The sequence below is a fragment of the Acipenser ruthenus genome, chromosome 9 (assembly GCF_902713425.1).
Source record: "Acipenser ruthenus chromosome 9, fAciRut3.2 maternal haplotype, whole genome shotgun sequence".
NCBI classification, from domain to species: Eukaryota; Metazoa; Chordata; class Actinopteri; order Acipenseriformes; family Acipenseridae; genus Acipenser; species Acipenser ruthenus.
Genome location: NC_081197.1, coordinates 46,884,577 through 46,898,425, shown reverse-complemented (window position 1 = coordinate 46,898,425; position 13,849 = coordinate 46,884,577). Strand labels below are relative to the sequence as shown.

The 13,849-nt window shown below is 38.9% G+C and overlaps 1 protein-coding gene across 2 annotated transcripts in view; it reads right to left on the bottom strand.

The window, feature by feature from the left end:
* The window catches only part of LOC117406010 (protein WWC3-like), a 52,190-nt gene that overhangs the window by 28,991 nt on the left and 9,350 nt on the right, over positions 1-13,849 (bottom strand). For both annotated transcript variants that reach the window (XM_034009645.3, XM_034009646.3), the window contains exons 2-3: positions 3,543-3,652; positions 1,819-2,022 (exon numbers count right to left, since the gene is read on the bottom strand). In XM_034009645.3, coding sequence (XP_033865536.2) covers positions 1,819-2,022; positions 3,543-3,652 — 314 coding nt within the window. The remainder of the gene's footprint in view (positions 1-1,818; positions 2,023-3,542; positions 3,653-13,849) is intronic.

Below are 13,849 nucleotides of genomic sequence, written 5' to 3'. Positions count from 1 at the left end.
TTTCCAGTTTTTAATGACCATGCGCAAATAACGCCCAAGGGGAAATATCACGGCTCACGTGAACAGAAAAAGTACCTAGAAGTAGTTGCTTTGCGCATTGAACGATTCAAACAATTGCTTGATACAGTCTGATTGATTACGCTTTCCTGTTGTTACGCTACAATCCATATTTTGGATTTTTACTTTTTGTTTTTAGACACTGCAAAAGCTTGAAAGTCAGGCATTTTTTTTGGATTGAACATTTTAATGCTATAGTATGGAAGTGTCCTAGTGCCAATTAAAAAAAAAATAAGCATCTCCTACGTAGGACTTTCTATCTGCCTACGTAGAAGATGCGTACTTATAATGCAGCAACTTTGAATTGTATTTCACCAGTCAATAAATATGTTAAATGCTCTTGATTCTTTAGCGTGACTGTGTGCTGTGCTCTACCTTTCAATTTTAAACATGCCTAATTGTAAATGTAATCTACCTACCTAATGTTAGCAATGCCTGTAATGTTGCCCCTGCCTGAGTCAATGCATCCTTATTAACCTCACATAACACAAGGCAGTGAAAAGTGCTGATTGTGATCCTTTCAGTGAACTGGGCACTTATCCACAAGAAACTGAGATGAGACCACATACTGTACGAGGTCCTCAACAGCCACAAGTACAACATTCATTACAATCACTAACTTGATTAAAACAGGACAACTAGTTGTGAAATGGTTCATATACTAACCACCGAGTAACTCTGTGCTCATAGCTCTATATATTATTGTATGCCTCTATGCCCTACTACCCCCTGACATGGGTTCAGCTTTTAATAGCTCATTAAGTGCTTCTGGCAGCTCAAACTGTGCAAAATGATTCTGTTCTATACACAGCACGACATCGACACACAGAACAAGATGTACTGTGCTGGAATTCCAAATAATCCTTTACAGGGATCATTTATCATACATAAGAACATAAGAAAGTTTACAAACGAGAGGAGGCCATTCAGCCCATCTTGCTCATTTGGTTGTTAGTAGCTTATTGATCCCAGAATCTCATCAAGCAGCTTCTTGAAGGATCCCAGGGTGTCAGCTTCAACAACATTACTGGGGAGTTGGTTCCAGACCCTCACAATTCTCTGTGTAAAAAAGTGCCTCCTATTTTCTGTTCTGAATGCCCCTTTATCGAATCTCCATTTGTGACCCCTGGTCCTTGTTTCTTTTTTCATGTCAAAGAAGTCCCCTGGGTCGACATTGTCTATACCTTTTAGGATTTTGAATGTTTGAATCAGATCGCCGCGTAGTCTTCTTTGTTCAAGACTGAATAGATTAAATTCTTTTAGCCTGTCTGCATACGACATGCCTTTTAAACCCGGGACAATTCTGGTTGCTCTTCTTTGCACTCTTTCTAGAGCAGCAATATCCTTTTTGTAATGAGGTGACCAGAACTGAACACAATATTCTAGGTGAGGTCTTACTAATGCATTGTAAAGTTTTAACATTACTTCCCTTGATTTAAATTCAACACTCCTCACAATATATCCGAGCATCTTGTTGGCCTTTTTTATAGCTTCCCACATTGTCTAGAGTCAACATAAACTCCTAGGTCTTTTTCATAGTTCCCTTCTTCAATTTCAGTATCTCCCATATGATATGCACATTTTTATTGCCTGCATGCAATACTTTACACTTTTCTCTATTAAATTTAATTTGCCATATTGCCACATGATTCATAATGGTGGTCAGAACTACTTCACTACTTGTTTGTTGCTTAAAACAGTGCACAGTGCCAGTTGAGCAGACCTGCAGTAAACACAGTGAATAAAGTGAGAAGCACTTACAGCTGACATGGGAGCGAATGTCCTCCTCTGCCAGCTGGTGGAGCTGCAGGTACTCCTGCTGGGCCAGCTCCAAGCGCTGCTGCTTGATCAGGTAGATCTCTTTCTTGGCATCGAGAGCCTCCTTGGCCACCACCAGATACTCCTTCAGCATTCGTTCCTGTTCTTGGCGCCATAGTGTTCGTGGGTCTTCGATCTGGGTGATTTCTAGGGAAAAAGGCATTGCTATAAGTACAGAACTGTGCAAGCACCATTTAAACTCTCTAGTTTGAAGACAGGTTTATCTGTTTGGCCCTGTGCCACGGCCCTTTAGCACCAGAAGAAGCCTGGTTATGGAGTCAGTATAAAATAGGAGTTATTCTATAATAACCTTGTCAGAGATATTAACAGTTGCTGAAGAGGAATTAGGCGCAACTACCCCCAGTTAATTTTCTTCCCTAACCCAATGGGAGTGCAAAAGTCTTTGCAGCATTCCCTCTGGGCCCTCAGCCAACAGACAAGGGAAAATACAAAAAATAAAATAACACTACTTACTCCTGAAATACCTTTCAAATTAATTTATCAGCTGTAAAACACTTTGTATATCGCAGTCTATTTGCTCTACAACAACTCTCTCACTTGTGAGAGTTGTTGTAGATTCTGTTCTGCAGGTCAATCAAACATGTTAGTGTGTGAACTTCTACAATCAGTCAATATTTGTACACTTAACTTAACCGCCTCTGCATGTTTGCACAGTGATTTAACAGAGATACTGAAAAGCTGTTCCATTGTGGCCAACAATGTAACTGCAAAGCAAATGTGCAGTGAGCTTATTTAAGAGCGAAATAGATTGTTCTCCTGTTCCAGGCCACTCGGAGGCATGGTCAAATATTCAGAGCTTGGTCATGGTCACTCGGAGGCATGGTCAAATATTCAGAGCTTATTTAAGAGCGAAATAGATTGTTCTCCTGTTCCAGGCCACTCTGAGGCATGATCAAATATTCACATGACATGGCAGGAGCCTAGGAACCATGTACCATCCACTCAAACAACAATGGCAGGTCAAACTGTATTGACAAAGCTTTTTCTGGAAGAAATCTCAGACTCTTAATGCAGCAAAGCAAGAAATCAATATGTTACAGTTATTTTTTCTTTTAAACTAGTTAAAAAAAAAAGATTGTTCCATTTCTAATTTTAGTGCATACATTCAATTGTTTGTAAAGATGACCTATTATATGTTTACTATAGGCTACAGGTGAAGGACTGTTACCTTGACGATGGGGGTGGGGGGGGGGGGGGACGTAGAGGGGTATATCTATGCTAATACATCGATCATCTATTTAATGTACCAGAATATAAGGAGCAAGATACAAGGTATATAATCATATTTACTTTATTCCTTTGTTCGTTTTAGCATGTGAGAAATAAACAAGCAGGTGTACAGTAGTACCGGTCCAGGTTTTTATTTCAACTAGTTCTATTTCTTTCCTTTTTTAAATTTGTAGAAAAAAAAGTATTCACTCATCATTATTTTTAAGTTACCCACATCACACTGTATCTCTCTCTGTGTAAAGCAGCAATCTAATTCCGTAGGTGCAATATGCCGACTGTAATTGGACGGGGAGGTTGATATGTATAATTCAGATATTTCACATATACAGTACAGTAGGCTTGGGATACAGATAGTTAAGAATTCCTTTACAGTGAATTCCACATTCCAAAGAACAGATTTAAACAAGATAACTTACTGTTTATGTGATCAATGTAGTAGACGCCGATTTGTTGATTGTAAACAACTTCCCAGCCTAATGGTAGTTCATCGCCAACACAGTCAGCAAATGTTAAAGGTTTGGTAATTCTGAAATGAAAAGAAAAGTTCAAGCTAAGTTTCTCTGTACAACAGCACTTCAAAATGCAGGGTTTCACAAAGGTCAAAGACAGCTTGTTTACCCCCCACACTATCATTACCTGCTATGTACCACATGGCTAAAAAGAAACCACCAAATTATCTTTATAAATACCTGGTGAACACCTGAGCGATCAGTTACGCAACCAAATTGCTCTCTAAATTGCGCAACTTAATCACCTGCAACTGCTTTGTCCACACCACAGCAACTAGTTGCGCAACAAGTTTCCCGCTTTTAGAAGTGTGTGTATTTTTTTTCTGGCAATTCCACTGATCGCTCAGTTGTGGACCCATCTTAAGATCAATTGTGGAGTTATTTGTCATTAAAAGTAACTATGGGGTGCTAGTTAATGAACAAGCTCATACAGACATTAGCAAACTTCTTTGAACTTTGTTTCTGTGCTTATATTTTAGACTTCAAATTTCAAATATCAATTTACCAAATCAATTCCTGTGCTGTAGTTCAGTTTTACCCCAATGGTCTAGTGACACCACACAGGAAGTGATTAGGTACCATGAAGAAACAGATAATTGTACTTTATTTTTTTTTATCTAGTGTTGTGTTTATAAGTCTATATCTATATACCACAATGCAATAACTCAAAAGCTAATTTATATTTTTATATATATATATATATATATATATATATATATATATATATATATATATATATATATATATATATATATAATATAAATAATAATAATAATAATAATAATAATAATAATAATCAATCATAATAATAATAATGAGTGCAACAATTAATAGATGCATCGGTTATTGATCATATGTCTTTAAATTTTACCGAGCTAGCCCAACAGAAGAAAAGGTGGACCAGTGATAGGTCTGTAAAATGCCAATACGTGGTTATCACTCTTAACAATATGCTTATTGTTAGGCTATCAAAAGGCACATTTTCATTAATCACCATTAGGGTTGCAGTTCGTTTAAGATTGGTTCAGTGTTTTTTTTTTTTTTTTTTAATCAACTCTTCCGACAAGTAACCTTAATACAGTCTTATTGCACCACTCTGCATTGTACACATCAATGCATTGTACAATTAGACACAATGTGGTAAAAAATTAAATAATGTATTAATAGACATTAAACTTGTATTCATTATTTTCCTGGTACCCCATTCCCATTGTCGCCGAGGTCGGTTGTAATTAGGTGCAAATCACATCTGAGTAAAAACCAGCTCAAGCTTTTTACTTCTTAAGATGCATTCTTTTAACAAAAGGTTTTAGTTAGGGTACGCAGAGTGCTTGCATATGAAAACAGCCCTAGACATCTAAACACCCAGACTAAGTATGAAGCCGCGGTTATCCCTACTGAGGGCTGTTAGAATCAATTATGCAAGTCTTGTCATAACTGTCAATTTATGTTATCATATTACAATTAAGGTCAGTTAATGTGAACTGTGGATATGCAGAAAAGTGCGAGTTGAGATGCCAAAAACTATTTCTGGTTTCAGTTCGGTTTTTTCTTTTCTATGTGTCGTTCAGTTTGGAATTTTATGCAAATATCAGTTTCAGTTTGGGAAATGCATAACAGTTGTATCCGTAATCACCATTACTACAATACACTGCTTTATAAATGACTACATTCCTAAAGTTTTTTTTTTTCCCACAACACAAGAGTTCTGCAATAGGGTTATTCCAGTGACATTTATTGGGATGACTAACTTTCTGGGCACGATTTCTGATCAGCAAGCTAAACACACAGCAGAGTGAGAGACGTCTGCTAGTTAAAGATGAGACCCAGGAGCCAAGAAAGGTTACAAATTAAAATTCTCCCTCAGAAGTCGGGGAACTCCATCACCCGCTGTTGAAACTAAAACAAGCAGACAGTAGCCTGTGAGAAAGGTGATGTATACACAAACCTTCCCTCCCACAACTACTGTAAACTCAGCTTGATTTAATTTGTAAATGCCACCAATCCTGTTACTGTCTCATTTACACAAATATTTTATCAAGCTACTCTGGTCAGAACAATTCCTTCCCCTTTTTGTCAATTTTAGTTAACGTTTTGGTACATCAAAGCATGCTCTGCAAAATCACTCCCCCATTCACTAATAGAAAACCTCTCTCTTAGAACTTTTTTTGCCATGCTTACTAACTATTCCAGCAAACATTGCTTCTAAAAAGGCTCCTCAAGGCTGACAATGGGGAAGTGAGGCAGGGAAGCAGCACAATGGGCTACAGGACAAAGAGCAGTTCTACTATGCTTCCTCAGTATGGTTGAAGTGTCTTTTTAGAAGCATTTTTAGAATCTTTTGGAATCTCACAATGCACTAAGGCTTGTACAGTAAAGTCTCATTTTGATTGTATTGGTAACCCTATACATTACATTAAGGTTACAGTGATAGGGATTTTGGGTACATGTATTCAATGTTCTCCACAAGTCACTGAGACAGTAAGCTCAATATTCTATTTACTGTGGCATGGACATAGTTAATTGCCCAGTCCTGCCAATTCAGCAGTTTTTAAAAGACATTTTTTAAACTGCATTATTTTCCTCAATTTCCTCTTCTATGGCGACATGCAATCAAATTTTCCAGAAAGTATACATGTGTTTTCAATTAAGAGGAATGTTACAAAATAGTGTCGCAGGGAAGTGTCTGGGGAGAGGCCTGCAATGCCTGGTAGCTCGATTGAATAGTGCCATAGAACAGGCACATGCATGTGCTTTTTATACAAGAACACTGGGATAAATCAGGGTTAAATGGACTAGGACAAGGAATGCACTGTGGGTTACAAGATGGAGAGAGGAGTTTGCAGGAACAAAGAAACAGGGAGGCTTGGGATTCAAAAACAAGGAGAATTGCCATAAAGAGATTTTTTTTTTTTTTTTAATGAGCAGACAGATCAGACGATAAGCACGCCAGTTGATTTAGTTTGTAACCCGCAGCAGAAGGTCAAGTTAGTTGATCCAATGGCTCGATAATTAGGCCACAGAATTGCAGGGTTCAATTCAGCACTCATTAAACTGTACATATAATCAAGTTGTGCTTTTGAAATAATGGTCTACAGAAATTGAAGCATCCCTCTGCTGTGCTTGAATTTAAGTGGCCCTATCTGTTTCTGTTGATACACACAGAGGTCTATTGATAACCACAGTGCCCAACGCATGCTGTCATTAACCAGCATAAAACCTAGGTCACAGAATAGTTCAATGCACGAAAACAAAACAAAAAAAAACATTTTTGAAAAATGTGTTCTGATTTTAAATGTGTTAAACATTTCAGAAAACATATTGAAATAATATTATTGTTTTAAACAGTTTAACACAGAAGTGCAGTTTAAGGGAAACTAATATTCTGATTTGATGTGCCGATTAAAAAAAAAAGCACTTTTTATAAAACTTATATTAACTTATAAAAATAAAAATAGACAAGGGTTGGGGGATGATTTTTATTTGTCAACTTGTCCCATCTTTTTTTGGTAAAACATATTCACTTTTTGAAGATCTTACAATATATTAATTAGATTAGGTCTGAAAATTACCCTTCAGAGACAGGAGAACAGGCCCCAGTAAATAAATAAGGAGTCAGAACTATTAAAAACAACACTGCAACTCCACAAGTAATGATTATGTTAACTGTCCAAACATTACATGTATCTGCTCACCCATGTACAGAATCTGAAACCTCCACTGACAACAGCCAGCATTTCAAAGTTCATTATTGCAACCTGAGACACACAAATCATTTCACATAGTAGGAACTTGACTCACATGTTTGTTAACCCCTCTGACATCAGCATGTACAGAAGTGACGGCTTCACTAAGGGCTTACATTCCATTACTCTTGAAAAAGAGGCAGGCTGGCGCTCTTCATCAACATACAGTGTGCTGGTGAAGAAAGCATTCTGAGACTGTCAGAGACTGACCTGAAGCCTTGGTGTATTATCAATACACTTCTTTGAGGACAAATACTAATGTGTGTAATGATTAGGGTTTAATTGAGAGTTTCCATGTCTAGGTCAAGATTATGTGAAGATGCTTTCCATCTAAAAGTTAATAAAACATCACATAAGTTTATGGTAATGTACTTTTCTAGATTTCCCGCACTGCCATAAAAAGACCTGTTGTCATGAATGCAGTTTGGGAAATGTGGTCTTTTAATTCTTTATTGTTACATCACTGTTACAGCAATGTTACAGAAATTAAACTGATTTTTGTTTGTACCCAATTGAGGCAAGAAACCTAGAGATCAATTTTCTATACATTGTCCTTAAATAAAATTTCTTTCTCACTAGATTTGTATCAATGGGAGTTTTTATTTCCTTTAAAAAAAATAATGACACACTAAGGTCAAAGGATTATCAGTTTCAAAATGCCTTAGACAAAGGGCAGTTAAATTCACTTTGACAAGCGGTTTGATAATGTCCAGATCAGTACAAAGGTTGGCTTTTCCATTGCTTCAGTTACCTAAATTACCACTAGGTGACATTGCCTTGGATGGGAAATGGTTAACTAACACCTGTGGGTCTTGGCACCATTAGAATGCAACAGCGTGTAATTCAACCTGAACAAGCCAGTCTGGAAGTCTTAGATTGAGAGGTATCCCCAGAGAATGTTTGTTTTGTTGCTTCTATCTTGTGATACTAGCTCCAGGCTTGCCAAGTTGTATCACAAGAGGTGTCCAAATAGGATACACAGCACCTCATTCACATGCTGTGTTCTCAACGGAGACGGAGTCTACAAACAGATTCCTCCAGGGCACATTTCAGAAGCATCAGCTTGTATACAATGTTGTGCAATGTGACCTTTGAATGCAGTCCAGGGTCATCCAGTACCCTTCATACATGACTTTAAACTCAAGCATATGAAGAAAACTAGAAATAATGATTTGTATTAAGTCTTTAATGCCTTTTTATGTTATAATGGGTACAGTTCACAAAATGTGCAGGGCTGTTTAGAGGACTTCTTAAAGACTTTGCGAACATTTTTTCATATCCAAACAGTGCTATAAAAATGGAACACACTTCTATCCCTTACTCAAACAGTTAAAACATATTTAATAAACTGCAAGCATTCATTAAACGGTTTTGTAAATAGGGCCTTACTTAACAGATACTGTAAAGACACTGATAGAATAAAGATTATAAACAAACTGTCACATGCAAGGAGTGGGGACTGCATACCTTCCGTGGTCTGTATATAATCTGGCAGCTTCAGTCACCAGACCAGTCTATTTATAAATATAAAATGCAATATACTGTTAAAAAATATAGTGACTCAACTGAAAGCAAACCCATAGTTGTGTGGGTTTCTACAATTGGTAAAAAAAGTTACAATGACAATACATACAATACCTAAAACATAAGCAGGCTTTTTACTCCAAATTGTTAGTAGCACAGTATTTTTCTGGAAACAAAAAAATCTATTACAATTCTAAAATGAATATTAAACCACTCAAGATTACCCTTACCCAGGTAAGCATTGCAAAGCATAGTAAAATAAACATGGCAAACCATGGTCAAATTACAGCAAATGGATAGTACAAGCTTAGAAAAAGCATGGGAAATCGATGAAAGGGAAGGATGACCGCCAATGATACTTTTGGGAAAGTACACCAGAGCCGTTGTGAAGGAGAATGAGTGGACAGCATCTGTGGGACATCTCGCTACCGCCAAGGTACCGAGGCTCTGGGGCAGTGGGCACCGAAGGCGCCACTGCACAGGCTCAAAAAGCCTCGAGGCGTCTAAGTGTCCTTGAGGTACCGAGGGTTCAAAGCACCGAGGTCTTAGGCTAGCGCGGCACTGAATGTGTGCTGCACAGGGATTGAAAAGCTCTGAGGTGTCAAAACGCCGAGGCGTGTAGCTCTCGAGGCACCGAGGATGCCGAAGCACCGAGGCTATGGAGCACTGAGGCACGAAGCCACCGATGTTAGTAAACGCTTGAACACAGAGGGTGTCGAAGCATCGAGGCACTGAGGCTCTAAGGCACCGAGGGTACCGCGGGCGTTGAGGTCTAGACACGGGGGCGCTAAAGCACTGAGCACCGAGGGCAAAACACCAAGGTACTGGGCTGCGAATCTGTGTCTGGGCTGCTTGCAGTCACACAACTCGGAGCAGCACATAGCTTGCAATGGTGTAGAGTGTAGCCTGCAGACAGTTGCAGTGCAGTCACACAACCAGTGCAGCGTGAAGCTTGCAGTGGAGTACAGCACCCAAGATGGCGTCCAGACCGCGTGGAGCCCTCAACCGGTGCAGCATGTAGCTTGCAGCGGAGTAGTACAGTCACAGACCTGGAGAAGGGAGAAGAACAGACAGAAAAAGAAAACACATTTGTCCCGTCCCCCCACCCCCACATGAACACACCGCTTTATGGGTGAGTGGTAATGCGCGGTCTGCTCAACAATAAGGCCAAGGCCTAATGGAGGAAGCGCGCGGTTGTCATTTATTTATTTTATTTTTAAACTGCAAGGCAGCAGTACAGAGACACAACAGCAAGCTGGAGTGTTTTCATTTTTTTTTACTGTTAAGTAGTAAAAAACAATAGTAAAATCGACAACCTGTAGGGGCGCAAGGCCGCGCACACCGAGTGGGCGTACCGAGGTAAATTATAAAAAGGAAGGTTAGAAAGCAGACTACAATCGCCGAGCGATGTAAGCTGTTGAAGAAAGTTTTTTTTTTTTTTTTTTTATATAAACGAAACGCAGTTGCGTAGCGTTAGCTCAGCCTTCAGTTGTCGAGTTTCTGATTTCTGGGAAGTGGCAAGCCTACTTCCAGCAATTAATTGCAAGGGAACTCACAAAAACTCGAAGGAGGAGCTCTAAAGAGTCAATCACAACTGGAAAAAGGTTAGTGTAATACTCACCTACCTTACCTACCTGTCTGTCTGTGAAAGGCAAAAGAGACTGACGTCTCCGCTCAGTGACTATTTATTACCTCGGTGAGGCGGGACCGAGGACATCACTCCGCGGAGGGGCCTATCGGCAGCTTTGATATAAAATATCTCAGCGAATACCTGACAAGCAGGCATATCCCAAAAGTATCATTGGCGGTCATCTTCAAATTGAAAGGGCACTACAAATAGATCATGCAAATTGAATCTGGTAAACTTTTATAAGGGTACGTACAAGCCTAAAATGTCCGAGTTATTTATTTCTGATTTGGTAAATGTAGTAAGTGCACTGTTTCTTTCTGAAAAAAAAAACACCTAGACCAAGGTCCAATTTGCAAAATCCAGTAGTTCAAACTGCATTGTGCAAACTCACAGAAACGATGCATGTGTACAGTTACAGTACCTGGACAGACTGACTGAGACATACAGTCCCAAAGCCAAAGCTGATGATAAGAATCTTAAAGCAAACAGACTTCACATTGTTAGCTTTGACACTGTAAACGGTCCTGTTATTATTAAAAAAATAAATCAGTGGAGACATCAGCCCTTCCTGGCATGTTAGGTATTTGGTTTGAATCGGCCCTTAGTTTTTAAACCCATATACAGAGAAGCCCGGCTGCACCAGTGCATTTAATCCATAATGCACATCCTCCTGCCTGCTATTCAACACAGTTCCTATTTATAACCTAGAGATTTACAATTATATTCAAAAAGCAGCAGCCATGTCAAAGATACACTTCGGAATAAATAAAACTTGAAATGTCATGGTATGTATTTATTCACTTTGTTTTGCTTTTTTTTTCACACTCCTTGTCATATTTCATTCATTGTGAGTGGTTCTGTTGCGCCCACATTTCGTTGTGTATTCTCTAAATTCGCCTTCACCTGGCTTTGAGCTTCTCTAGAAAACCCTAAGTGCTGGGGTCTCATTTATGCAAATCAGAAAAATGAGAATAGCTGAGTGTTGGATTAACAAAACCTACAGCGACTAAGAATGACAGCAACATTAAACATAGTAAGGGTGAAAAACAGCAACTAAAAGGACATTTGAAGCGATTTACTCTTTAACAGTATCACTGCTTTTATTGTTATGAAAAGCATCTGTTTCTGTTTTCTTTTCAGTAAGCACATGTTTCAAATACAATGTTTGCAGCCTGGTACCTGTAGTGTAGGTCACATACTGTATGTCTTGACTACTGGAGAACTGTATTAAACCTATATAATATAACAGACATACTGTATACCATCTACATTTTAGTAAACAGAAAATCTCCCTATAAAAATCTGTTTCAGAGGGGACAGAAATAACAGCTGCACACCCCAGTGGTAATTTATAAAACCACTTCACTTCAGAAATGTAGCTTTTAAATGTGAATCCAACCCACTGGGGCAGTATTAAACAGCACAGCAGCACCATCACTGTCATGCTCAATTTAATACAAAGACTACATGGCATTCCTGGTGCCAATTAAGTGAGCTACAGCCAGCCGTTTCTACATTCCTTGTTAGGAATGTGCCTCTAAAAATAATATTCCCAGCTAAACTTCATTACAGTACCCAAGAGTCAATATGCCCTATGGTTCTTTGTTTTCCTGGTTGATCACATTACCAGCAAGACCTTCAGTTTTATACTTGATGTGCATAAAGTAGTATAAATCTGAAATTATTAATTCACAGTGCCTTCCAAGTTATGCCACCTCTATGTAATTTAATTGGGCTTTGAGTAGTGCTGTTTTCCTTTTTTTAGTTATGTTGCCATTGGAAACAGAGTCACCTTTGATATGAGCTGTTGCCGTGGTAACAGACTTTCCCAGATGCAACTTCCATGGCCTTCATTTTGAGTTTGATATAGACGAGGTCAATAACCATACTGCCTTATAACCGGTTCCCCAGTAGAAAGGGCCCCCTTATAACAAGGTACTGAGCACATTGTCTAGAGAACCACTTACCCAGTTTGAAGAAACTTGCTATGGACATTCTCTAGCCTCATGTATTTAGTGTATGAAAACGTGGTGGTTTATGTAGGCCAGTATCTGTCAGTCTGTCATTTTTACATGTACTGTATCCAGAGACCTGCTTATCCAGTTGTGATGAAACTTGCTCTGGAAATTCTTTAGGAACGCAATAATACAGAACAGGGTGTTCAAATATGACTCAGTAGCTGCATGCCATGGGGTGTTCATCACGTGGCAAAGCCAATAGCAGAGTGGTTCTTAAAGTTTCAGGCTGTGCTGGAATAGTGAAATATTTGCACAGGTTGGAGCCAATGAGATTGCTGCCTCTATTTCTGCCTGAGAGTATCAGAATTTGGATAACATGGAAGCTATCTGTCTGTCTTTTGGTATGTAACACTTACATTTTTATATATTTTTAGCAAACCACCATATGGATGTGCATAGGTCCATCTGTCTTTATGTCAAACTTTTCCATGTGTAGACAGTGGATAGTGATCTATTTTTCATGTTACTGAGACTGCAGCTCTAATTTTATATGTCCAGCCGAGACGGGGATGTCTGTCACTGACAGATATGCCATTTGCTTATTTTTCTGACACTGTTTAGATCATTAAAATAGCCCCCCTTGACAGTTGGGGCTTAACATTTAAAGTAAAAAGCTACAATGCTACATATGTGCCACAAATAACTATCTAATAGCATGGTGATCGTGCCATTTTATCAGTTCTAAAAATGCTGAACCAAGAACGCAATGCCACAACTGTCTCTCTAAATTCCATTCTAAAAACAATCTACCACTTTTAAACGACTTTTAGTGGATTACAATTCTTGTAGATGTCTTAAGGGTGGCACTGATCTTAATTGCAAAGCAGCTGAGCATTTAAAAAAAATAAATACCACTGTAAATACATACTGACTACAAAAATATGTGAATATTTATATTTGTATGGGGTGTCTCTGTTATGCAGCAGCAAGAGATGTGAAACAACTTTGACACATGTGGAGTGGCAGCCTGACTCTGGGGTTGTGCTATGGTTTATCACTCCAGCCGGGAAAAAGCAGCAGCTCATCAAGAAAGACCTTGGACTTTTCCTGTAAGCGTTGCCAGCTCAGTACCCAGCACAGCTCCTGTAGTTATAAAACTGCCCCTGATTTAGATTTAAGGAGGAGTCTACTTGTATTGTATATAGGGGCAGCAGTGTGGAGTAGTGGTTAGGGCTCTGGACTCTTGACCGGAGGGTTGTGGGTTCAATCCCTGGTGGGGACACTGCTGCTGTACCCTTGAGCAAGGTACTTTACCTAGATTGCTCCAGTAAAAACCCAACTGTATAAATGGGTAAT